The sequence below is a fragment of the Macrobrachium rosenbergii genome, chromosome 46 (assembly GCF_040412425.1).
Source record: "Macrobrachium rosenbergii isolate ZJJX-2024 chromosome 46, ASM4041242v1, whole genome shotgun sequence".
In the NCBI taxonomy this organism is placed as follows: Eukaryota; Metazoa; Arthropoda; class Malacostraca; order Decapoda; family Palaemonidae; genus Macrobrachium; species Macrobrachium rosenbergii.
The window spans coordinates 14,208,509-14,236,189 of NC_089786.1; the positions used below are offsets into that span (position 1 = coordinate 14,208,509).

Below are 27,681 nucleotides of genomic sequence, written 5' to 3' on the forward strand. Positions count from 1 at the left end.
CAATCGCGGTAGGATTGAACCCCTTTTACTTTAGACAAGGCAAATGACCTCGCTTTTAGTTGCACGGGAAGAAAATACCTTCGTACCCTTAATTAACACAGACACTATTGCTTTCAAGACCTACTTCTGCTAACTACCAGATACAAAGACTCATAACCGGTGGAAGACCTCAATTGATGAATGAGATCATTGCGAGGAACAACAGTTTATCTAGTTATTCATGTCTTTTTATATGGTTATTTATTTCTTTTCTTATTACATCCTATGTTTATTCACTTATTCATTTCTTAATTTACTAATATACGTATCTATTTACATAGTTATTTCCATTAACCTGAATTTTATCTTTTGTTTCACTCACCTACACTCATTATTCTATTTTGTCTCTCTGAGTTTCTTTATTGTTCCTTACCTGAATCCATGCGATTAATTATTTGTTATTCACCTAAAGTCATGTTTTCTTTTTTATACTCGCCTAAAATTCTTTATTCTAGTATCATTTATTCATCTGTTTACCTGAATTAGAAGCATATCCCTAAATTTACTGGCCTGTATTCACACATTCTTTTAACATATTCACCTCAAATTCTTTACTCCAGCATTATTTTTTATCAACTTACCTTATTTACAAGCGTATATCTAATTCGGTTGACCTAAAATCAAACATTAATTTTTAATATTCACCTAAACTTCTTCACTCCAGCATCATCTATTTATCTGTTGACCTTAATTACGACCTTCTAATTTTATTGACCAAAATTCAATCATTCTCTTTTTATGTTAACTTAAAATTTTTTACTATCATATCACATACTTATATATTTACCTAAATTACGAGCGTATTTCTAATTTCATTGACTTAAATTCATCCATTCTTTTTTGTATTCACCTAAAATTCTTTACTCCTGTATCATACATTTATCTGTTTACCTAAATTACTACCGTATTTTTAATCTTATTGACCGAAATTCATGCATTCTTTTTTGTATTCACCTAATGTTCTTTACTCCCGTATTATTTATGTACCTGAATTACGGCCTCATTTCTAATTTAATTGACCTAAACTGACCGATCTATTTATTGCCTTACCTTACGTGGTACCGGATTTGGAGCGACGAATTCGGCGTGAGATTCGCGTGTGTTGTATACACGACGTAACCGTAGGACTGGCCGTTGTTGTCGTTGACCGGAAGTCGTTCCATGCTTATCGGACCCTCCTCCGTTTCAAAACTGCTTTGCTGGGTGTGAGAGAGATGGAAAAGGGAAAACAATGTTTTAAAAAAAAAAGCACTATGAAACGCTGTCTTTTTAAGAGAAAATATTGCATCAAAAAAGAGGATGAAACCGTTTAACCAAGCTAAAATACTACCACGTGAATCAGTAGCAAAGATACTACATTTCAAAACCGCATGAGTCAGTAAGCAAGATTCTGCATTAAAATACCGCAGGAATTAGTAGCCAAGATTCTGCATTAATATACGGCAGGAATTAGTAGTCAAGGTTCTGCGTTAAAATACCGCAGGAATTAGTAGTCAAGATTCTGCATTAAAATACCGCATGAATAAGTAGTCAAGATTCTGCATTAAAATACCGTGGGAATTAGTAGTCAAGATTCTGCATTAAAATACCTCAGGAATTAGTAGTGAAGATTCTACATTTCAAAACCGCATGAATCAGTAGCCAGGATTCTGCATTAAAATACCGCAGGAATTAGTAGTCAAGATTCCGCATTAAAATACCGCAGGAATTAGTAGTCAAGATTCTGCATTACAATATCGCAGGAATTAGTAGTCAAGATTCTGCATTGAAATGCCGCAGGAATTAGTAGTCGAGATTCTGCATTAAAATACCGCAGGAATTAGTAGTCAAGATTCTGCATTAAAATACCGCAGGAATTAGTAGTCAAGATTCTGCATTAAAATACCGCAGGAATTAGTAGTCAAGATTCTGCATTAAAATACCGCAGCAATTATAGTCAAGATTCTACATTTCAAAGCCGCATGAATCAATAGCCAAGATTCTGCATTAATATATTAGTGGCAGATTCTGCATTAAAATTAGTAGTCAAGACTCAACATTTCAAAATCTCATGAGTCAGTAACCAAGATTCAAGATTTAAAACCCTTATGAGCCAATATCCAAAATTCTACATTTAAGACCCACATGAATCAGTAGAGAAGATTCTGCATTTCAAAACTGGTTGAATCAGTAAACAAGACAATTTGAAAAGCTACATGAATCAGTAACCAAGATCCTGCATTAGAGCCAAGATTCTTCATTTAAAAACCACTTGAGTCAATAGCCAAGATTCTGCATTTAAAAACCATTTGAATCAATAGCCAGGATCCTGCATTTAAAAACTATATGAATTAGAGCCAAGATTCTGCATTTAAAAACCGCATGAATCAGTAGCCAAGATTCTGCACTTCAAAACTACATGAATTAGAGCCAAGATTCTGCATTTAAAACCACTTGAATCAGTAGCCAAAATCCTTCATTTAAAAACCACATAAATCAGTAGCCAAGATTCTGCATTTAAAAACCGCATGAAATAGTAGCCGAGATTCTGCATTTAACAACCGCAAGAATCAGTAGCTGCAACTCATGAATCAGTACTCAAGATTCTTCATTAAAAACCACATCAATCATTAGTCAAGAGTTTAAAAATACGTGAATCAGAAGCCAATATTCTGCATTTTAAACCGCATAACGCCAAGAACCATTCCTCAGCATCAGAGCAGAGGTCGTTGGAATCATCTTCTGCCGTTTTCCAAGTGAGATGAAACTGAGGCATTACCTGGGAAAGCAATGTTGCAAAGTCAAGGGACTCCGAAATGGCCACTTCTGGGTAAGAAGCTTTTACTCGCTGTGGAGGTGGTTCGGGGTGAGTCACTGTTGGTGTTTAAGAGAAATAACATTAAAACGATAATCTTTCTTTCCCTCTCTCTCTATATATACATATAAATGTATATATATATATATATATATATATATATATATTATATGTATCTATACATATATGTATACAATGTGTATATATATATGCATATATATATGTATGTATATATGTATACATACATAGATATATATGTATACTGTATATATATATATATATATATATATATATATATACATATATATATATATATATATATATATATATATATATATATATATATATATATATATATATACATATATTCCTCAGTGAATCCACTGTAACAAAAGTAATAGTTGATGTAAAATGCTGTTTTATTTGTATCTCTCTCTCTCTCTCTCTCTCTCTCTCTCTCTCTCTCTCTCTCTCTCTCTCCATTCCATTACAGTAGGTAATCCAAACGAAAAGAACAAATGTAATCTTTACGCATGCAGTGCGATACAAATGAAAATTGCAAATTTCATCTCCACTTAAGCCTGAGATAAACAAGAAAGCAATCTCAACTTGACTCTTTGAGAAATAATAAAAAAAAAAATTTTTGACCATTACTCTGTAAGTAAAAAAACAGAAACTTATCTCCTTCTTTACTCTATGATGGACGAACTAACAACAAAAAAAAGTAATTTCCATTCCTACTCACCGACGCTCTCCAGCGGATTATACCTGGCAATAACTTCTTTGGCAACGGTGTACTTCTCCGCGTAATCTCCCGCTTCGGATAAGGGCGCGTCGTAATCTGCAAGAGTTGTTCATCCTTGATTACTCGCAGGGTCTCTCGAGGACTCGGCATAAATAAGATGGATTTTGCTATTTTTATCAGCTTTCCTTACTGTGCGTCTCTTCTGTATTTTACGTATGTCCTTTAACAGGTTTCCGCTGGATTACTTTTTCTTTTGTGTTTTCAGTGTGTTCTTTCCCTTGTGTATTTCATGTTTTCTGTTTTTTGTTTTATATTTTATCAAAACTTTCCTACACTTCTCTTCGGCTGTTTCTGGTTTATCTCGTTTTCTTTCATTTGTGTAATATTATTTAGTAATAATAACCTCTAAGAAAGGAAGATGATGTCACTGTAAATATTTATGAAGAGATGAACTGTTTTTTATATATATATACTATAATATATATATATATATATATATATAATAAATTTATATATATATATATATATATATATATATGTGTGTGTGTGTGTGTGTGTGTGTGTATTATATATATATATATGTCCATAGATATTTACATACATGTGTGTCCTTTTTGCAGATTATTATTTATATTAATCTTTAATCTGTAAGAAAGGAAGACGACGTCACTGTAAATATCTATGAAGAGATGAGGTGATATATGTTATATATATATATATATATATATATATATATATATATATATATAATTTACTATAATATATATCTATATATATATGTATATATACCATGTGTGTAACATTTAAATTTTTACCCGACAGGTATCTATTTTCCTTAACAATGCGTAGACCCAGATAAAAACAAAACAACGGTCACTACCATATTCAAGCTTCAATCGTAGCTGAACCCTTGTGCTGCAAAACTTCCACAGCATCAGCTGTTCCATACATCTACGCAGAAGGCTTATCAACACCTCTCCCAGCAGACATACACACACAATGTGTCAGTCACACCAGTCTTGCACGCGCTTTTGCTCTTCCTGGACTTAATAGTAAGGCCCTTCCTTCCTTTCCAATACCTTTTTCACGTCACTATCCAAAGTCTTTCCCCTCTTAGAAGGGGTGGCTCCAGAAGATGTTACCCGCCCTATAGCTCTCAAATAACTTAGGCATATAATTCACTGCTTAGGTGAACAGAGGACCGTGGCACGAATTTATATCAAATTTGATTCCTGATACAGAAATGCTGTATATCAAGTAATACTGAAAGTGTCATTGATGCAGTACTGTCATTTATTTTTTCTATGCATTATCTGAGTTTTCATAACCGATGAGCCAATAGATGCTAACGTGCGTTGCTTCATTATTTTCCCCGTAGGGGTTACCACCAACTAGCCGTACATTGCGCCTTTTGCGGCGAACTGTAAACAATGTCTCCTTTGGCCCTAGCTGTTGTTGTCTGCCTGTAGGTTTCGACGCGTTCTTTATAGTCTCTTTCAATACAGTTTTCATTCACACCGAGACAATGGCGTAACTAAGGTGGGTAGGAGGGGACGGTCCTCCCCGGGCGGCACTGTTGCAGGGGGGGGAGCGGCGCTCTGGCATCATTTGAGCAGATCTGTAGTGGCATAATTCTAGATTTTTTAGCATATTTCGTCTGATCGGAACACTGAACAGCGATTTATCGACTCTGGTGTTGGACAGTAAGCGATTTTTGAAATAAAATAAATGACAGATGCTAAGGCTTAAATTGTGCGTTTAATTTTCACCACTTTGGTACTTTTTAGCATGGGAATGAAGTGGCACTTTCAAAGTCCGGCCCGGGCGCCACTAACGCTAGTTACTCCACTGCGCTGAAATACAAAATTTAATCCTATAGGCCTACTCTATAGGAATGGAAGGGTGACTGTAGTCTCGTTAAATTGCATTATAACTGAAGCATGATCTCATTTGTCGGAGATTTCATCGCATCAGATAATCTGATATATCAAGAAAGTGAGAACTTCACACTACAACCGACTGGATATAATCATATATAAACAATAATGAAGTAAAAAAAAAACTTTTAAATTAACCTCTAATATTCTGACATTAGTCTCAGCAGCGCAGTTACCCATAAAATCATGTTCTCGCCATATTTCTCATCTAGTAGCCAATATTAACGGTAAACGGTTAAGAGACTTGAATTTTAAGCAAATGAATGAAAAAGATGCTTAAAAAAATAAAACGAACCTATTCAGGTAACGTCATTACCAATAGTCTATAACTCGAAGCAATGTCAAACATCTTAGTAGCGGATTTCCCGCCAAACAGATAATCTAATGAAGTTCTGTAGTATTAGATCACATATATTCATTATAACAAAACATTAAAATTCTAATTGGAAGTTTCTGTTACAATATATGTGGAATCTTTTTAGTATAATGTATATTTATCTGTAAAATACTTTTAGACTGAATTTAAAATTAGAAATAAGTACTTTATTGTAGCTGTTGTTTTGACGTTCAATGTCTTGATGACAACTGCTTACTGCTTAGGCCGCCTAGTTGACGTTAATCTCGTGTAACAGGAACGCGTAATAGTGTCCGCGGAACAAATTGGGCTCCATGGCCATCTGAAAATGACCGTAAAATCCAGTGGAATCGAGGAAGAAATTTGGTAAGGGTAAAAGTTTGTGAAATGCCTCTTGAAACACGTAAAAGATCATCCACAAGTGTGAGATCACGGGCCAGTACGAAGTCACTTAAAACCGCACCCTGGAACATCGTCTGGTAGCCTAGTCGTTATTCGAAGTGACCGAAGCTACCTAACTTCATTGCTTGGCCGTGGGTATGTAGCGTTTTTCTTTGTATAGTCATTTTTTAAAATTTCCATTGTTATTGTCAAGTGAGATAGGTAATGACAGCATAGCCAGTAATAGCGCCATGCCAATTGGAAGAGTTGAGCTAGGTTGCATTAGGCTAGGTGACGATAAGGGACAAGCAGCGCCATGTCAACGATGCAAAACTTAATGTTGCTTGTAAAAAATTTTTATTTTTGATTTTGCATTTGATTTTATGTTATTTACCCCCTAAAAAGATGTATGAACTTCCCTTTGGTTTTTGGAGTGCATTCGATCATAAGGAGACAAAGGGTATAGTGGCTATGTTGCCGACAGACCTAGGCCAATACCGGTACTTTTAATATTACTAAGATTTGACGAGACATAACCGAACAACAGTCAAGTATTTTGTTTAACTAAACCATTATATGACCTTGTATACATAAAAAAACGTTGGTACCAGTATCAGTGGCTATGTAAACGAAACAAAAATATAATAACTAGGCTAGGTCCGATCCGTTTGAGCTTCAGCGTTGTCACGAGATAGCGCGGATTCGTTTTTCTTCCTGAGTTTGGTATATTAATTTTTGTGAAATTACTCAGCGCACTGCGATAATTATGACTTCATGATATTAAAAAAACGAGCACACGGCGTTATAATTATGCTCTTCCAGATTTTTCTTAAAAATAATCCAGAAATTAAGCATTTATATCTTTGACTCCGTTAGACCGAACATTTCATTGTTATTAATATTACTTTATTGCCAGTGAAATAATGACCAATCAAAAATATAGTATTAGAGAGAAAAATACAGTTGCACTCTCAGTCATCACTTACCGTAGGTCGATGTTTGAGGGGCGTAATGGGGCCAAATGTCGAGGGTATTGGCACCTGCCATAAAGCCGAAACTGGTGCCTCCGATGAACATGTACATGTTCACGGAGGAGTTGTGACGCAAGATCAGTTCCAGCATCTCGCCAAAATCTGGAACAAAAAGGAATTCTGTGAAGTTAGTGGTTCTTATGGAGGAAATGTGGTTATTGGTTAGAATAATAGGCCTATGCGTTCATTGCGTTTAGTGACGGTATAGGACTGTTATTAGTTTTACTACTATTTCCACAGTTAATACTAATAACAATGCAGGAACTCAGTATTGTAAGTCACAAACGCCATGTGACGCAAAGGGCGCCAGTGAAATTCCGCCATTCTATGTTTTTCCTGTGCTTTATATACTACAAATCTCCACTTATCGCCAGACTCAGCTTCCATAGTTCTCTTCGAAGTGGGTCTGGGTCTTCCAACTAGGCTATTCTGGTGCCCAGTGCCCACAGGAGCAAAGCTGACACTAGCACGTACTGTTCTCCCAGGGGTTGTAGTTACCGCTGCTGCAATTACCCTTGCTTATATTTTTACTACTGCTACCACTACTGTAGTCGCTTTCATTTCATCTGCCCACTCATCAACGTGGGCTTTAGGTAGGTTGTGGCAGTATACATACTGTAGGGCTAGCTCTCGATTGGCTGAAATCAGTGTTTCCGATATACAGTAGTAGGCTTACTGTGACCAAGATGAAAATGTTTCTTCTGTGATACATCTGAAAGCCGATATATATATATATATATATATATATATATATATATATATATATATATATATATATGTGTGTGTGTGTGTGTGTGTGTGTATGTGTGTGTATAAAGTTAAGTATATTTTAGTTTAACCAGACCACTGAGCTGATTAACAGCTCTCCTAGGGCTGTGAAGGATTAGATTTATTTTGTGTCTAAGAACCAACTGGTTACCTAGCAACGGGACCTACAGCTTATTGTGATATATATATATATATATATATATATATATATATATATATATATATATATATATATATATTCTTCTTCTTCTTCTTCGCTTTTAACGTGCATTTTTTCCCATTATAATATGGGGTGATGCCTTCTTTTGAAGGACTTTGATTTGGCGGTGGGGTAGGCCGTAGTGATCGGTGTGCCCTGCCTGACATCGCTTAGACCCCGGTAGCGAATGTGTACATGTTATCAAACCCCAGCTCCCTTTCTTAGTAGTTTGACAGTTCGAGACGTGTGACCAGTGGCTTTGTTTTTATGCTGTATTAATCTGTAACACCCATTTGCTTTCAGCAACCTATCCGTTGATTACATACGTAATCCCGGGGTGACAGGATTAGATTTATTATGACCGGTCGGCTGCGGGATTGAAGAACCATGAAGTCTGAGGTTGCCTTCTACCAACGGGAGCTATCGAGCTTATTATATATATATATATATATATATAAAATATATATATATATATATATATATATATATATATATATTATATATCAACAATTATTTATCAACAACACTCACACCTTGCCGATTATGTCGATAATGTAACAACAATGCAAGCACTCGAATGACGAGCTTGTAACAATCTGCTCAAGTTAAACGCAAACGAACTATGGACTTGAAACAATTATTTTTTATCTCATTTTAGGTAAATAAAAAGACACCTGGCTCTGCGAGTTGAATAAGGGGTATTTTAATAATTTCTTGCATGTAAATTATATGAGTAGGTTAATATTCGAAATGAGCTGGAAATGCCTATGAAACAGCTATGACCTTGGGGAGGTGAATGGAACAACCACTGCTGTATTGGCTGGAAGGCGGGAAATTTCAGTTATAAGGGTTCTTTCCAGAATACTCTGCGTATTTAAATATTTTTTTCTTAAGCATACGTATAATTATAATAGTTCAGTGCTTAGGCACTTTCTGGAGTGTTTAGCTAAATAACTTATTCAGCAAAAGTTTAAAATCCTGTCCTTTTCTCGTCATCCTTAATGTTGATGACATACATACGGCATAAAAGGCAAGCCTAGCAAACAAATTTCCATTGTTGGGCATAGGAACGATAATTAAATAGAATGAAACAATGAAGGTTCCAATCAAAAAGTAATTTTGACTGAAATGGAATGAATGTGTGCTTAAACGAAGGCCAGTGAAATAAAATACTTGGTGAATCAGTACTATATAGGCCTAGCGGTAAACAATATTAAGGGCCATTTGTCGGTTTACGGACGTTGAATAAATCTGAATGGTAAGAATAAATTTGAATGATAAGGAAATCTTGTGATTTGAGCAGTTTTTGAATATAGGTCTGTGTGTGGTCTAGGCTGTACTAATGAGATAAATCAATTACTGGAGGTTCATCGTTCGTTTGCGTGTGATTTGAGAAAATTGTTTGATAAACCTCGTTTTTCGTGTGCTTGTGTTGGTATATTATGAATACAAATCGACGAGTTTATGATTTATATCGGAAGGGGTGAGGTTTCTTTATCTATATAAACATTCAAATACATTACTGGAGAAATAATTTGATATCACAATGAATCAACAATATCTGGCCTTTTGCACAAGAGTCTAAAGCAGCGTTGCAAACCGGACTGTGAGAAAGTGGACTGCGTTACATCCAGCGTTAAAGTCTTTAGAATCGTATCTGCTTATATCGAACTTGTCATGTCTATATAAAATTATTGAAACTGTGGTACATTAGTCACTTTTTCAATTGTTGATCATTTTGAAAGTTGCAGTATCTTACCAGAAAATCAGACAGCTTTGAGTAAAAAAAAAAAAAAAGGAGGCATCTTTGAAAATTTTTTACCCCACGTAATAAATGATCTCCAGAAATATATAACGATGAGTATGCACTACTAATACTACTATTTGTGCAATTGTGATAAACAGTTTATGCATTCATGATACATTCATGTGAACTATCATAATAGGGATGACTCCAGAGAAGCGGAGACAATAGTCACAGCCGCACTCATCTTTTTAGATATCAAATAAAATACAACCCATTATCATTGTCTTGAACCCCCTACACATTCATCCCTATCTTGCACGCACTCCCTCCTATTAACAATATACTTACTCTGCGCTGATGTACGAACGTGAAACGGAGCCAGCCAGTGGTCGAACCAGCCTGTCCAGAATTCCATCACCATAAGGGGTCGGTTCGGCTGCATCTCCTTCAGAAGGGAGAGGTTCTCGTCACCATTGGTGTTGAAGTTAGCAGTCATGAGCACTGCCAAGGAAATAAATTTTAGGGGAAATTCGACTATCGTTTATGTAGAGGGGAGATAATTTCTAAACTCGAGAATTAGAACGGTACCCTGACTGGTGTGTGTTCTATATTCAAGTCTCTCTCTCTCTCTCTCTCTCTCTCTCTCTCTCTCTCTCTCTCTCTCTCTCTCTCTCTCTCTCTCTCAAACGCCCCTACAATATGATTACACATACGATCACCCTTAGATCCTTCCATTCTGTCTTTCGATTTAACTGTTATTGACATGCAAAGTTTCTGCAAAGCCTTAGTCTTCCTTTCACGCTCTCGAAATCTCACTGTCACGTAGAAACTCCATCTCTTTCTCTCTATCTGTCTATATGTCTGTCTATCCATCTATCTGTCTGTCTCACCTCCGGGCAGAGAACCGCTATCCCCGCTCAGGAGAGGCGTATCCGAAGTGAAGTAGAGTGACTCGCTGAAACCATTGGCAGTGAGTGTCTCCTTGATTGCCTCTAGGTACTCCTTGTCGTGGGGCATGCCAGGGTATCCGAAATTACCGTACTCGTTCTCAATCTGGGGTCATGGAACGAAGGTTGTGTTAATTACTATCACGTATTTCAAAGTGACTGAGAATGTTGTGGAAAAATAAACCGATTTTTTATATGCGAGTGATTTTGCGTTAATTAGCGTTAAATTCTATCATATACCCTTGATTAACAATGACTTCGACGAGTTGTCGCAAAATCAGCAATGGGTCTGCCCCACACTTTTAAATACGATTTTTTTCTCTGTATATTTATGGAATTTAGGTTTTGTCAATTTCAAATTGATAGCGCTAATGTTATGGCTAAATAAACTGCGATTTTTCGATCAGCGATAGATGCTGGATTAATCAGTGTTAATTATTATATCAACCTTAATTAACACTGAGAACTTCGGTGAGTTGGCGCAAATGTCTCCTCTATTTCTCTGTGTGGTTGCTGAGATAAGTTGAGAAACATCTCACCTGAACTGCGATGATAGGCCCCCCTCTTGTAAACTGGAGGTCGACAAGTTTCGGAAGTAAGTTGTCGAAATAGACCTGTAAAGGAATTCTGAAACCATCGTAGTATGTCCTGACTTGCATGGTGTGGTCACGAAGGAGCCAGCTAAAAAAATACCAAAAATACAAAACTTAATACTTAGGTTTGGAAAATACAAATTATGGTGTTAATTTGGATATAAAAATACAGATTTATTTATTCATTTGAATTAACGGCATACTGTCATCTATTAATTTTAGTTAAGCAAATGCGGAAGTTAGTTAATGCAAACGTTTTTGTAATTTTAAGAAATTCCAGGCTAAACTTATTCGTGTAAATAATGCTGATTATTATTTTATCTGGATTTGTTGTCTTATTCATTTGGATTAAAGTGACTAGATTTCTCATGTTATTTTAGCGGTAAAACTGCAGACTTCTTAGCTTTATTGTTAATGAATACAGAAAACTTAGCTATTTTGTTCTGGAGGTGCTTCATGAAGTGTAGATAAACTAATTCCGCGATATGAACGAAGTGTTAGGCATTGCTCTAAATTCCCAATCTGATCTTACCTGAGTAACCTTCCTTATTCTCCCCGACACTAACGTGACCTTCCCTCTAAATAGTCACCCACCCTTTAAATAGTCACCCACCCTTAACACCCCTCGATTCTGACTTCCACATTACCTGAGCATCCATTTATATTTCTACTCCACCTTGACCTAACTTCACTATAATATTCACTCCTTCAGTCTTCACCCTTACCGTGGCATCCCATTAAATTCCCATTCCATACTCACCTGTGTACTCCGTCAAATTCCTTCTCCATATCCTCATCCTTTCTGAGGCATACCTTCAACTTTTCGCAACATCTTTACCTGGGCATCCCTCCAAATTCCCACTCGGCGCAGATGTAAGGGCCTGGCCTTAAGATGACAAAGAGGTCTTCCTCCTGCGCCATCTGGATAAAAGCCCTGACGTCCAGAAATGCTGACATGTCCTCGCCCAAGTCTCCGAAGTCGTAAACGCCCTGACGCGGCTCGTGCAGGTTCCAGGGGACGTAACTAGTAAAACGTATGAATGATTCATTCATTCAGGTGTCTGCTTCTTAAATTGTTAAGTATTCACATAATGGGTTTCGTCAATTGTTTGTTAGTCGATAATTGTTAAATGAAGTCAGGAATTACTCGGCACATTCAGTTGTCTATTCATTAATCGGTCAATACTGAATGGATTAACGATTTAGATGAATTAACGATTTAGATGAATTACTGTATGAACAACAAATGATTTCGTGTCATACTTATCGACTGATGATATATTTACTGAGCCGATGAATAAATCTATCTAATCAATAGTTATCCATATATATATATATATATTATATATATATATATATATATATATATATATATATATATATATATATATATATATATATATATATATATATATATAGATGGATAACTATTGAATAGATAGATTTATTCATCGGCTCAGTAAATATATCATCAGTCGATAAGTATGACACGAAATCATTCGTTGTTCACACAGTATATAATTCATTAATTTACCAACTTGTCTCAAAGGAATATGAATAGTATAATTAACTTATATTAATTTATTGACAGTTAAGCAATTAGGTAGCTTGTTTATGCTCAACCGGCTTTCTAGTTTAATTACAATCCTTTGCCTTGTGCACCAGGATGCTAAGGCTACTTGCTAGTTTAGCAACGCTTGGTATTTTACCGAGTAAGGATTGTCTGAGAGTAAATCACAACGAATAGGTTAACTTTGTGTATGAATTAGAATCTGATCGAGCTAAAAAAGATAATACAAATGGGCTCTCATTGAAACTTGCAGATATCATCATTCTTATACATCCTAAAAGACTGCTCAGTTTTATAGTAATGAAGATGAAGACTTCTAGTGTTAAACACTGATATTATGGCACCTAAACAAAATGTGGATTTTTGCAAAACGGATAGCAGGCATGCTTCCTGTAGGTGCAAGCATTGAAAGTAACTGAAAAGGCAGCATTTAAATAAGACTTATAGGAAATGGAAAAGCAAAATACCAACTGTCAATGGCTTACACAACTTTTTCAGGCAATTTTGTTTAGAAGAGGGGGGCGTAAACAGAACTTACGTCTCAACGGTGTTCAGTCCAGCCGCCCTCAGCTTCTTAAGGGTGTCCCTCCAGTGGCTTGGATGGACGCGGAAGTAGTGGAAGGCTCCCGAAAGTATGAGGATTTCCTTGTTATTAAGGGTGAAGGAGTCACCCTCCGCCACCAGACCAGCCTCCGATACCCCATCCGGAACAAAGTAGTCATAATAGCTAAGGCCGTTGCATAGCTGTAGGGTAATTGGAATGTGAGCCTGGCTGTTTGTACGGTCCTATAGATGCACCTACATGCAAATTAAAATACAACAATAAGCATAAACCTTTTGTTCTTAGAAGGGGCAGCATCACCAGAGAGTATTAGTTTTTTCGTTCTCTGTAAGTTATTTGGTGTGAGGTTGCTGTCTCATTGCCTTTATTCTTCCTGGTTACGAATCACCAGAGTAGACTGACCAACTAATTGGGTTTGAAAAAGCAAGGTGGATTTTTCCGGAATGTGTTTGTATAATCTATATTTAAATTATATTAATATATATATATATATATATATATATATATATATATATATATATATATATATATATATATATATATATATATATATATATATATATATATAATACTCTACACGCTTGTACGGTCAGGATATAGAATTCAGAACAGACGGTCAGGATATAGAATTCAGAACAGACTTTCATCATACGGGATGGAAACTACGGAAATTTATATAGTTTTTGAACCCTATGTAAAAAGCATGTTAAATATATAGAGTATATATTTAAGTGGTAAAATCGGGGTTGTCGCCTGCTGCTGCATCTACTGAAGAAGCAGTAGCAAAACGAGTTTCTTTATCCCCCACCACATGTCCTGAAGGAGAGATAGTGAAATTGGGCAGTTGTCTGCTGCCGCATCTCTTCAAGGAGGGTAGCGGTAAAATGGGGGTCTTCCTCCGCTACCGTTTCTCCTGAAGAAGGAGGACGGGTGAAATGTGAGAGGAAATCCTACGACAGGAGAAGCTGGCTGTTGTATATCATCTCCACGGTTATGGCCCTTTTCGGGTCTCGGCCCTTGAATATCATTAGAGTCCACCGATATATCTTTGTAGTTGGTAGCCCATAAGAACAACCCACACTTTTCCCCTCTTCCTACGTCTGCCTCCTCCCAACTATTCCACCTCCTCGTACCCACCACCCCACCAGCCATAAGAAACGCCATCATCCGGCCCTTGAGAAAGAGAGAGAGAGGGGAGGGGAGAAAGAAAAAAGATGGGAGTGAAAATAGGGGAAAAAGACGATTATACGATGAAGGATGCTGGATCTTTTGACGTCTGTTACTTCTAGATGAGTTTGGGGGTCGAACCGTTCCTCCCCCCGCCCCTCTCTCTCGATTTTACTCTCACTCTCTAGTCTTCTACGCAAGTGAATTATCCCGTTGCATTGTCTCTATTAATTTTAAATTGATTTTCAATAAATTTATAACGATTATCCACCGCCCCCCTCCCCTTCGTCTCTCTGAACAGGCTGAGAAAAGTGAGAATAAAGGTCAGATTAATATCTTTCTTTCTTAGGCATTATTCCATTTGTTCATTTCACGATCAGAAGGTACTTGGAGCAGAGGTTTTCGCCGTTTTGCTTTGCGCGAGTCTGCTTGCGATGCGTGTGTGGCTAGGCGCAGGCGCACATTTGTGTTAAATTTTATTAACTCTTGCATGATATGTATCTGTACAATCATGGTCCTATTCACGATAGTCTGGATTCTAGGTAAACTCTGTTTTTTTTGCATCTTAATTACTCATACTTTTATGTTGGTATTCATTTAAAATCTACGTTATTTTTACTTCGGTATAAATTCAAAATTTGCTGTAGTGTTGCTTAGTAAACTTTTAAAGGAATTTAAGATACTTATAAAAAATATTAACAGTTTTTATCTTTGCTACATATAATTTTCCTGATGTAAACTTATAGAGGAACCCGAAATATTTGTACTTTAAAGTAATTTTTTGTTTCTATAACTCAGCTTCAAGGTAAAGATTTTCCTTTTTCTTGTTCTTGACTTAGAGGAGCGTAAAATATTCAGATTTATAGTTACATGAATTATTAATGTATATAATGATATTTCATGTTGAAATTAAAAATTACTATTATTTTTCTGATATAATGTAAATAGGAACGCATGCAAAACTATTTCAAAATTTAGTTCAGGTTAATCAGGAAAAGTTCATTCAGAATAATTATAATATTTAGTAATTTGCGGACTTGATCGTCTAAATGGAAATTACTACTACTAATAATAATTATTACTTTACCCTAATGATAATAATTATAATAATAATTATTATTGATATAAAAATGCACCAGGATTCATAGAGGAAGAGTCCTCAAGGACAAACTTGCAAAGCAAGCTTCTACAGAACAGAATGTCCAAATGTGATTCATTGATTGATGTCATTTAACTGTTGTATCATTATCAGAATCACTGATATACATATATATTTTTTTCTTCTTTTTTAGTTCATTTCCAAATGTTTGAAATCCTCGATGTTACAGTACAAATGTTTCCGTATGCCGTAGTAGTAAGTGGCCCTGAAATCAGTCGAAGATGATGATATTGTTATTATTATTATTATTATTATTATTATTATTATTATTATTATTATTATTATTATTATTATTATTATTATTATTATAACTTTGAATAACTAACAACTTGAAGATAGTGGCACGAAATTTAAATCACTAGATCATTAAGCACTACCTGTTTTCAAAATCGCAGACTGTCCAGAAGAACAGAAGCTCTTATAGTTATTGTTTATACTCCAGGCCAACAAAACAATGGAACGGACTGCTTAAAGACAAAGAAATCATGTATATCTCGAATTAGGATATAGTAGGTCAGATTTCCATCTGTTGATTATAATTATTATTATTTTTTTATATAATGATAATATACAGTATATATTCAAGGAACATACTTTCGAAACTTGGGTGGATTTTACCGTCGAGTTTCGTATGTTATTTCCTTTAAAGAAATGGTGGGGATAATTTCGTTAGCAGTGTGAAATCACCAGAATTACTCCAGCCAATCTAAAATATTCTCAAGTTATTATTCGTCAGATCAGGATCAAATCTAGGAGTCTCAAGTGAAAGACCGTGTGAGGTACAAATTTATTTGACTGAAGACATGATTGCGCGTCGATTTATTATTATTATTATTAATTATGATGTAGAAAGTACAATCAACATGAGAGCTATTCATTTCTAAGGAGAGTCCGGGGAGTATATCGCGGTCGCTTAACTATCTATGGCTGGACCGAGATGTCGTCAACATAACCAAATGCCCCCTTACTCAAATATATGGTTTCAGGCGGACTATGTGGCTGAGTAATCGAATCCCCTATTCGCCTTGCGGTGCGGAGAGGAAAAGACACTCATCGAGGGAACGTAAAAAATGGTACATAACTGAGAGAAAGAGAGTAATAAAGTCTATAAATGTATGTTTTATATATATATATATATATATATATATATATATATATATATATATATATATATATATATATATATATATATATATATGTGTGTGTGTGTGTGTGTGTGTGTATGTATGTATGTATGTATGTATGTATGTATGTATGTGCACATGTATGTATGTATGTATGTATGTATTGCAACTTTAACTTAAAAATGTATTCTGATGGCTTTTCTCTTGAGTTGGAATTTAGAAAACACTAAAAAAAAAGACAAATAAAAAAATGTGCAGGGTGAATCGGATTTATTAAATAGGCTGACATTATTTACGAAAGTAAGATTATATGTAGGTTTAGCTCGATCTGTATTGCTGTACAAGGCATGAATAATAGTGTCAAGATTAATCACTGTTTATTGGTTTTTTTAAGTACAAAATTCGAGGGGCAATTCACCGACGCGTCACCTATAGTAATCTAGGGTCTTTAACTATATTGTATTTGAGTCTTGGAATGGCTCTGTGGTATGACTATGAAGCTACATCCATCAGATCTTGTCAGTTTTAGAATAAAGCTTTTAGGCGAATATTAGGAGGCAGATGGCAAGAAAGATTTAGAAATTATACCAAAGGGAAATTACGGCAGTTCCACAAGTAGATTACATAAAGATGGTAGGGAGATATAGACGACTTGGAGATGTCTTTCACACGCACTTGGAGAAACGTGGAAGACCCACGCCTAGGCTACTTGTATGAGAACTATGAGAGCTGAGGCTGTAGATGAGTAGAGATTTGTGAAAGAGAAAGCACAGAAAAGAATTATTTGGTGCCATGTCATAGCCCAATGACGTCAGAGACGATGATGATTATTATGATAATATATATGTATATATATATATATATATATATATATATATATATATATATATATATATATATATTTATTTATATTATATATATATATATATATATATATTTACACACACACACAAAGTTCATAATAGTATAGATGGGGAAATGTGGAATGAGTTGAGGATTTGTGGTGTAGAAGATAAGCGTGTGTTAAAATGTGTGGACCAGATAATGATTGGTTTGGAGTAAAAGTGGGCCTGAGATAAGGGTGTGTTATGTCTACATGGCCGTTTAATATGTTCATGACTGCATAATGAAAGAAGTCAGAAAGACTGCTGAAACTAGTGGAACAGTTTGAAAGTGTTTGCTAGAGGAGAAAGTTGTAGGTAAATGGGAGCAAAACCAAGGCTCTGAGGGCAAATGGAAACTATGAGTGAGCAATGAATGGTAATGAAGTTGCTTTCCCTGCTGGGGCCTTTGGAGGAGCATTCGGCTTTTTCTAACTAGGTTTGCAGTGTGACTTGTAATAAATTACAATAGTAACAATGGATGGTGAAAGAATGAGAGCGGTTGCTTCGTACAGATATTTGGAGATACGTAGAACGAACGTACGTGACAAGAGACATCAGAGTGTTTTGAAAAGGTTTGGTCATGTGGAAGGAATGGTGAAGAGTAGGCTGGATGAAAGATGAAATAATTCGAGTGTGTCAGGAGGCAGGAATCAAGGATGACGAAGAAAGCTGTGGATAGAAAGGGTGACAGAGGCAGTGGGAAGGAAGTGCTATAATATCCAGGAAACGCGAGATTGCCTGTAAAGCAGAGCTAAATGGCATTGTGTGTGTGTGTGTGTGTGAGGGGGTGGGTTGTTGTGTATGCACAAGAGAGAACGAGAGAGGTTATCCTTGCTTGATGTCCATTGGCAAATTATCTGTCAAACAGATATTGGCCTTGAATTTCAAGAGTTCTTGCAATCATTGTTCCAAAATCATCTTCGAGGATAGAAGGAGAATCTGGGAGATTACGTGAACATCCCTGAGAAAGCTATATATATCCACAGAATTCATACATTTGATCTTGATTATGATGACTTTTATTACAATATATTTTGTGGATGTAGGAAAACTGAATTTATTATTATTATTATTATTATTATTATTATTATTATTATTATTATTATTATTATTATTATTATTGAAAATATGCACATAGCCATATGGAAACCATTAAAAAAAGGCCATTAACTTTCCGACGAAATTTCCTTGTGTAAAAACAGGAAAACAGGGTTAAGAAAACTATTCTAAAACATATAAAAGAACAGGTAAGGATGAAAAGCTCAAATCGTCAAGAGCAAAGTGGTTCGGTAGATGGCTTTTTGGATTAATGTATGTGCAAAATGTATTTGAGATAACTTAAATAAATACACATTTTAAGTAATATCTTTCCTTGTTGTTATTTTAAGTTATTCCTGATTACGCCCTTTGTCTTCTGATAATCGTGGAATCACGACAGCTGATGGACTGACAAGCTCGAGCTTGTGCCACGGTCTCGTTAGATTATTTGCGTCATGAAACTTTGATATTCTGTCAGACAAAGAGTTGAAATCTGTTGATTAAACAGGTAATTAAAAGAACAGCGGATTATCTTATACTTGTGCATTTGTTAAGAATGCAAATATTTTTTCTTATCGGAGCTTGATAACGAAAACACAACGAAATTACCAAGGCCTTGAAATAAGCAAAAATAATACAAAGATAAAGATATGGAAATGAACAGCATAATGTGCAATTATATGGACCCCCAACAGCTCTGCAAGTAAAGTGAAAGCGACGGTAAGTCGTAGAGACCCAAGAGTCAATAAAGTCAGTCATGCAGATAAGTACGTCAATTATGACGACTATTTGCTGATTACCTCCGCCAAAGTTATAAGATTATTAGTTTGTCACCCGCGTTTGGATGTGTGTGCGTTTGGAAAGGTACTTTCAAGAACGTGTGAACAAATCTTACTGAAACTCTGCTCTTATTTTCATCCTTTGATATTCTCAAGGCTACTAATTTTAGGGAGAAATCTCCCGCGAGTGGACGATTTGTTGTTATGGCCGTCATGTCGCCCATGTTGAAATATATGGATTCCCGGTGGTTTAAACATTTCAGAGCTGGTTTTTATTTTTGGTATCCTGTTCACATTGATAAAGTATAAGGCCAATGCCCTTGTAAATGAATTTATGAAATTTGATAATTAAAGGTTCAAAAGCTATGTTCATAGGCAAGGTTTCAGTGTCGATATGAATTACCCGTATGTAAATAGAAATGATGTGAAAGTGGGGGTGACCTTCATCCAGGTGAAGTATTTCAGAGCACACCGGAGACCTCAAGATAAATGGCCAAGAATCGTATGCCTGGTTTGTTTAGCGTGAGGGGCTGAGTGCTCATTTTCGTTTCTTTTTAGTCTTGCTTTCCTTGAAAGCTCGTTTTTCCTTCGTAACCAGACTTAGGTTACACCAGTTGTTTCATGGAGCATATCGGATCGGAAGTGCTCATTATTCGTAAAACTTTGATTATTGATTCTGACGTCAGACTGCAAATCGACAGTCACAAAACGAAACCAAGTGTATAATCTGTGTGGAACAAGTAGTAAATCTGAAGCTTTCCTTAAGAGAAAATGTCATCCATAAAATCACTATTGTATTCTAAATATTGAAAAAAAAGTTCATCTGAGATTGAAAAGTATAATAATGCTCGAAAAGCATTTGCTATGTTTATTTTGTAACAACCCTTTTACCTTAGTTCCAAGGGGAAAGAACGTTCTGTTCGCACCGAGATTCTTACCCCCAAGACTTTCTGTACTCCTTAGATCTCTCTCTCTCTCTCTCTCTCTCTCTCTCTCTCTCTCTCTCTCTCTCTCTCTCTTCTTTCTAATGGTATTACTCCACAATTGTTTAATTATGAGTTTTATAGTACGAAATATCTTGAAAATCCGGATCATTCTTTGCACCGATACGTGCACTTACGCAATTTAAAACTTGCACACAATATGCTTTGTATTTTCTCGTCTTTCATAATTTTGCAGTTGAAAGATAACGCGCTTAGTGAGATTTCGTTTTTATTATTTTTTCCCATTTTCGAGAAATTTTGCATCTGTAATGTAGAATAAGAGGATTTTAAAGTGATTAACACATTATGAGTGTTATGAATGTTGCGCTTGGAGGATATACAGTATAATAGCTGCAGAAGTGGAGGAGGAATAGTAATAGCGTGAGAGAAATATAGAGAGATATAGAGATATATTGGCTCGAGAGTGAGTAAAAAGTTTTGCGCTCATTTACAAATCCTTGAATCTCTAGGTAAGCAATATTAATGTTGCTTTTTTTTTTCTAACGTTGCCTGTTTTATTCCAACTGCCTTAATAAGGAAGATACTTATAATCGAAGTACGAAAAGGATCATACATCGTCTCCTCAGCGCCTGAGAAGGAAAATTATACCTCATTTTCCATTCCCATGATGAAAGTCTTTGAAGGGAGCCCCTCTCCCTTCACTCTCAATGATTTCCATCATTATGAGGAATATGATCTCTTTCCTTTCACTATAAAACAAACTCACTGAACTTTGAAATGAAATCTCTGCAAAACACTAAATGAGGCAAGTCTTAAGATGTTTCAGAAGCGCCAGTATTTAATTTCTCGGCTCGTCTGAACTGGCTCAAAGGTCGAAGGTCAGTTTTTCAAACTTCCAATGGCTGTGTTTGGCATATTCTTTCGAATAAGGGTCACCTAATTATATATTTATTATTTAGGTTTTGAGGGGACGGATGCAAGTGTGTATTATTAAATTTTGTTAAGGATGTTACTAGCAGTGTTTAGTGAAATATTCAATGTTACTGACTGGAAAAGTTTCTTGTTCAGAAGGTTATCAACATAATTTTCGAAGTTTTGATTTCTTAAAAGAAAAATTAGATTTTGTCATCAAGATTTGTTTCCTCACGCGATACATCTTGAGTGATTGAATACTGTAAGTGGGCAGCTTATTTTAGTAATTAGTGAAGGACAATCCTAAAGATATCATTTCGTTCATTAAAAACGTTACTGGTTTGCCCATCATAAAAACTGATTTAAAAGCGTAACGCATTAGCTGATATTTAATTTGTAAACTATGAAACGTTGCTTATATGGTTACCTAGAAGCTTGACTTTAGGATTTTTTTGATAAGGATATATACACGTTATGGATAATAATAATAATAATAATAATAATAATAATAATAATAATAATGCATGACCATCATTATCACCAATCATGGGCAGTTTTTAATTGTTTGGTCAATTGACCCCAGATTTTTTGTTTTATTAATAATGATTGTATTCGTATTTTTCTGACCCTTTTAAAAAATACTTACGCACGATATGTAGTGGAAATATCACACAACCATATTAATTTTATATTAATTATCTAATTACATTTGTGATACATTTACAGTACTAAGACAGTTTCCCTCTTGATATGGCATTGGCATCTTGATACAGAATTGAACTAACCTTGATTACCACTTTTAACATGAAATATAAAGTTTTCGTATTCAGCTTTGTTTATAATATGAACTTTTTTTGGTATAGAATAGAAGAAAATTTCTTTATATAGCTTATTTATGTTTCCATTTTAACTGAATAAAATGGAATATGCCAACTTTGAAGTAGAAGACATTTTAATTGTATTAAAAAATTCTAAATTTCTGAAGTGTTGCATTACCTGAAATTAATGCATAAGTAAGAGTGAGAAATTTGCATGATTATGGAGACAAATTTTGTTTTATTAAAACAGGTGTACACGCTTCTATTTTAACATCATTACGAAAATATACGTAGCTCAGTACGGGACAATTTTCTGGTTTTGTACATATTTTCATATAAACAGAACAGTTTATTAATTGATCCTTAATTAGTAGCCTACATAACTTGGCTTTAAAAAATGGCATGATATCGAAGCATTTTCTTCGAACCGTAAAGTTTTACATCCGGAAAATTTATATACATATCTTAGCTTGAGCAAATTTTATGATTTTGTAACACTTTACAAAACATTTAAATGCCCCTCATATGTATCATCGCCTAAAATGAAGACGCAGTTTTGTAAATAGCATTCGAATGAAAATTTCATTTTAAAATGCGTAGCCTTGTGTAGCAAAATTTTTAGGATGTAACATTTTTTTATTAAAAAAAAAAAAGAAAACGTCCTCCTTCACGTCATCGAGTTTTAAGCTCTGCACCTCTCGTAAGGGCGAATCTAATCCACCAGGATTTGGAGAAAGAATGTTTTAAAAAAGACACTGGCTGATGGGATCTTTTTCTTAAATATAGAGAGTGAGAGAGGGGAAAAAAGAAAAAGCTTTTCCATCACAGTTTTTGTAGACTGGAAGCTACTATTCTCTTCATCAGTGTTTTACTTTACCTCTCTTGGATCTGTTCTCTCTCTCTCTCTCTCTCTCTCTCTCTCTCTCTCTCTCTCTCTCTCTCTCTCTCTCTCTCTCCAAATAGTGAAATTCTGTGAGCCTTGCTTTGCAAGTGAGTTGCCCTTTTAACGTGCTCTTTATGAATGCGTTAGCATTTTTTTATAACGATAATAAGGTCTTGCTAATGGGATGGACGGGAAATCTCTCTCTCTCTCTCTCTCTCTCTCTCTCTCTCTCTCTCTCTCTCTCTCTCTCTCTCTCTCTCTCTCTCTGGCAAGAAAATTAAAATTTACTTTATGTTTCAGCAACATTAGATTATTATTGTTTCCAGTTTTTTTTTCGGTGGAACGTCAAGTTAGATCTGTCTGTCGCTCTATATACCTCGCACAGAAAAGTAGTGAAAATGCATCAGTAATAACTAGAGTTTGCGACGTTTTCTTCCACTGACAGTTGCTGGCTTTAGAATGTTATTCATATAGCAATTGTGACCACTAGTCTTGTATAGCGCTTTGATTCAATCAGTCATCGCTTTTCTTATGCCTTATTTGACATTCATTCATATCAAGCGAAGCCTTGTACAAAAAGAATGCATTTCGAGGAAGTTTTGTGAACCGACTGTTGACATTGTCGGCGTTCAACATTTTTCCAAAGTGGTAATTCTGAGAACTTTTGTGTGGAATGAGCGCTGGCTATTTTCATGAGAAGGCTTTCTGGGCCATAACACCGTAATAAGAGATTTTTCGTCTAGTGTTTGCTGTCGGTGATGAATGTCAACAAGGGCGTCAATGGATGTGCCGGATGTTTGGTATCGTTTCAATACTCGTATTGCTTCAGGCGCTAAGGAACAGTTTATTTTATTTATCGATTCTTTGAACTTCTTTGCACAAAGTTCCTATTTTTGCCGACTGATATTACTTTTATTTACTTTGCTGTGTCACACACGCACACACACACACACATACACACACATATATATATATATATATATATATATATATATATATATATATATATATATATAAATATAATGTGTGTATGTATATGTACATATATACATATAACAACGTATCATATAACAACGTATCTAAAATATATTAAAGGATATAATAAGTATATATAGTTATATATATTAAATATATTATATATATATATATATATATATATATATATATATATATATATATATATATATATATATATATATATATATATATATAAAAGGACTAGCGTTTAACGAACTCTTGACTTCTTTGATTCAATGATATTTTTGGATACGTTGCCCACTGAAAATCTTGAATCCGAATATGAAAATAAAAATATTTATACCAGTGATAGGCTGCTGCTTCCTCTGACACTTTCGAATCTTGAAAGCGTATCCAAAATCATACAGAAAGGAGAATCCTGAGTTAATTGAATTTTGGACTTCGTATTTGCACACAGCTTCAACTCGACAAGAAGAGTTCCGAGATCGAACCTGGGTTACGTTTAGGCTCATTTCTTGAACTGTACTTGGTAGTTAGTCAGCCATGAAAAGTCACGGTCTGGGTGGGAAAGGGTGTGGGTCTAGCAGCCTCTTATCAGAATGCTTGCTGAATACTTAAAGACTAGCATTTTCAACCAACCCCACTCATGGGAAAAGATACCCCATACACAAACTATATATATATATATATATATATATATATATATATATATATATATATATATATATATATATATATATATATATATATATATATATATATATATATATTTATATACATATGTATATATATATATTTATTATATATATATATATATATATATATATATATATATATATATATATATATATATATATATATATATATATATATATTAGTGTGTGTGTGCGTGTAGAGAAGGAGGGAACAAGCATACATTAATCACTGGATTTTCAAAGCTTAACTTACCTGGAGGCTCAGAAGAAAAAAGAGAGCGTAGGCGGAGTGAGGCGCCATAGTAACAATGAGAGTGAACTGAACATTGACTTCCTACCCATCTCTAGGGATTACCTGTTACAAAGCACCTGTCTGTGTTCTCGCAGACAGCAAAAAAAAAAAAAGATATACCTTGTTTTTCGAGATTACTTATCACGAAACATCTGTCATCTCACACGCTAAATAGAAATGATTTTTACACGTTTTGTATTTCTACAATCGATTTTATAATAATTTTTGATGAAAAGTGTAAGTGTCAGCTGCTTTTAATGCCTGGGTAGGAAATCTTATGTATATTTCTTCCATCTTTTTCTTTATGTAGACTATCATTCTCTGTCCCAAAGGGGGTTAGTGGTTTTAGTGTACATCACGCGGTGCACTGTAGGCATTACTTACGGTTCTTGGCAGCGTCCTTCGGTCCCAAGCTGCAGCCCCTTGCATTTCTTTTACTATACCTCCGTTAAAACTTTCTTCCATCTTACTTTCCTCCCTCTCCTCCCTCTCTTAACAAGTATCTTAACATTGTTTTCAGCGTTGGATGACCTCATACGTCCCAGCGCTTGGCCTTTGATGTAAGTTTTATATTTCATTCTATTCTCTCTCTCTCTCTCTCTCTCTCTCTCTCTCTCTCTCTCTCTCTCTCTCTCTTGTTCTTGACTATTTGGGCCTCATTATCACCAGCTGACGCTTACAGTATACTCCTGGGCCCTGCTGTCAGTTGTAGTGCTGTCTTTTTGACCTGGTGTTAGAGTTAATGTAGAAGGCCAGTTATACCTCCATTAAAATAATGAGAGTGTTGGGACGAGGTTTAGTCCCGTGTCTACTGTATACTCCACAGATGTCAGGGGATAATGTGTTTATAATTGCAGTATCATAGTTCAACCGTGCTTGTCAAACTGTGCGCTGTTGAAAGCGCAGTTTAGTAGACCTGTAGAGGCGGGAGAAAAAAATTTATATATATATATATATATATATATATATATATATATATATATATATATATATATATATGTGTGTGTGTGTGTGTGTGTTTGTGTATATACATGCACATATATATATGTATTATATTTGTATGTATATATATACATATATACATATATATATATATATATATATATATATATATATATATATATATATATATATATATATATATATATGTGTGTGTGTGTGTGTGTGTGTGTGTGTGTGCAGTATGTATGTATGTATGTATTTGTGTGTGTATATCTTATGCACGTTACTCATTCATTAGTTTTCAGACTATCGCTATTAGTAAAGTCAAGTAATAACCGCCTGTACATACATGTAGAAACACATTTATTTATCCTTACTAAATCCTTGGGTTAGTTTACTTATCTTTGTGTATCAACCATTTGATTACTGACTCAAAGTCATGTTCACAGACTTCCCACGTGACTGCGAGATCCGAGATGACCTCAACCTCTTAGCAAATATTTACAGTTGGAATCATTTGCCATATCAGCCGCTGAGTCACAGTGACCATTACCATTTGCCTTTAACTACTTGCCATCTGCCTTTTGGATTTTCTCAGAGCGTTAATCCACACTGTTCGTTTGGTAGAGCTTCAGGGTCCGTTTTCTGCTGTGGTGCCTCGATGACACACTGACTGGCACCTGAGATTTTCGCTTTCTTCGCTGTCGAACAGACTCGGTGTTAATGATATTGATTGTATAGTTGTGGATGCTTAAAAGGCTCATAAATTAAGGGAGGCCATAATGCTACCTAAATGCATTTTTTATTGCCCTTTATCAATGTTTTTTTTTTTTTTCGCCAGTTTGGAAGCTTGATAGCAAGCAGACATCTATTTTGGCCTGTTCCATATGAATATGTGCCATTTGAATAATAATAATAATAATAGTTGGTCAGTAATATTTTAATACGTACAATACCCATGACCCCTTTTCAGTGACGTCATGATTTCTCGAATCATTCTGTCTTAAACGAAAAGATACATATAGGAAAATAAATTTACAATGTTTACAGCGTTCAAAACATAAGGGACTTTTACCAAATTAATGCAGGCAGACGGACAGGCAAATTTATAAAATTAGAAAACCTCAACGTTTTAATATACAGCCACCGTAATTTAAAACACTTTATAAGTCTGAAGAAACTGAATTTCGTATCCTTAGTTTCATCATGGGCGTATACTTTGGCAGGGAATTTTAAAATATCCAGTCAAAAAGCGGTGTTACAATTTGTGTACACAATGCCACATACTCCAGACTACTTTTAGAACAAGTTATTTGATAAACTATTGACGTAGAAGTGAAACTGGCAGTTGCTCTAAAATTTTGAAAGAGAATCTTATTTTCCTTATCAACAAATAGT

At 35.1% G+C, this 27,681-nt stretch overlaps 2 protein-coding genes across 3 annotated transcripts in view; one reads left to right on the forward strand and one right to left on the reverse strand.

The window, feature by feature from the left end:
- Nucleotides 1-25,451, reverse strand: part of LOC136830229 (beta-galactosidase-1-like protein 2) — a 30,403-nt gene extending 4,952 nt beyond the window's left edge. Inside the window, exons 1-10 of the mRNA XM_067089531.1 lie at nt 25,303-25,451; nt 13,645-13,850; nt 12,375-12,560; nt 11,483-11,624; nt 10,887-11,049; nt 10,345-10,497; nt 7,238-7,384; nt 3,579-3,674; nt 2,798-2,892; nt 1,090-1,238 (exon numbers count right to left, since the gene is read on the reverse strand). Of these exons, the coding sequence (XP_066945632.1) occupies nt 1,090-1,238; nt 2,798-2,892; nt 3,579-3,674; nt 7,238-7,384; nt 10,345-10,497; nt 10,887-11,049; nt 11,483-11,624; nt 12,375-12,560; nt 13,645-13,850; nt 25,303-25,350 (1,385 nt within the window). The 5' untranslated portion in view covers nt 25,351-25,451. The remainder of the gene's footprint in view (nt 1-1,089; nt 1,239-2,797; nt 2,893-3,578; nt 3,675-7,237; nt 7,385-10,344; nt 10,498-10,886; nt 11,050-11,482; nt 11,625-12,374; nt 12,561-13,644; nt 13,851-25,302) is intronic.
- Nucleotides 6,070-27,681, forward strand: part of LOC136830228 (beta-galactosidase-1-like protein 2) — a 54,457-nt gene continuing 32,845 nt past the window's right edge. The window contains exon 1 of one of the 2 annotated variants that reach the window (XM_067089529.1): nt 6,070-6,407. The gene's annotated coding sequence lies outside the window, so the exon portion shown is untranslated. Of the gene's footprint in view, nt 6,408-25,654; nt 25,902-27,681 lie in introns of those variants that run through there. The other variant, XM_067089530.1, reaches the window with a different exon arrangement.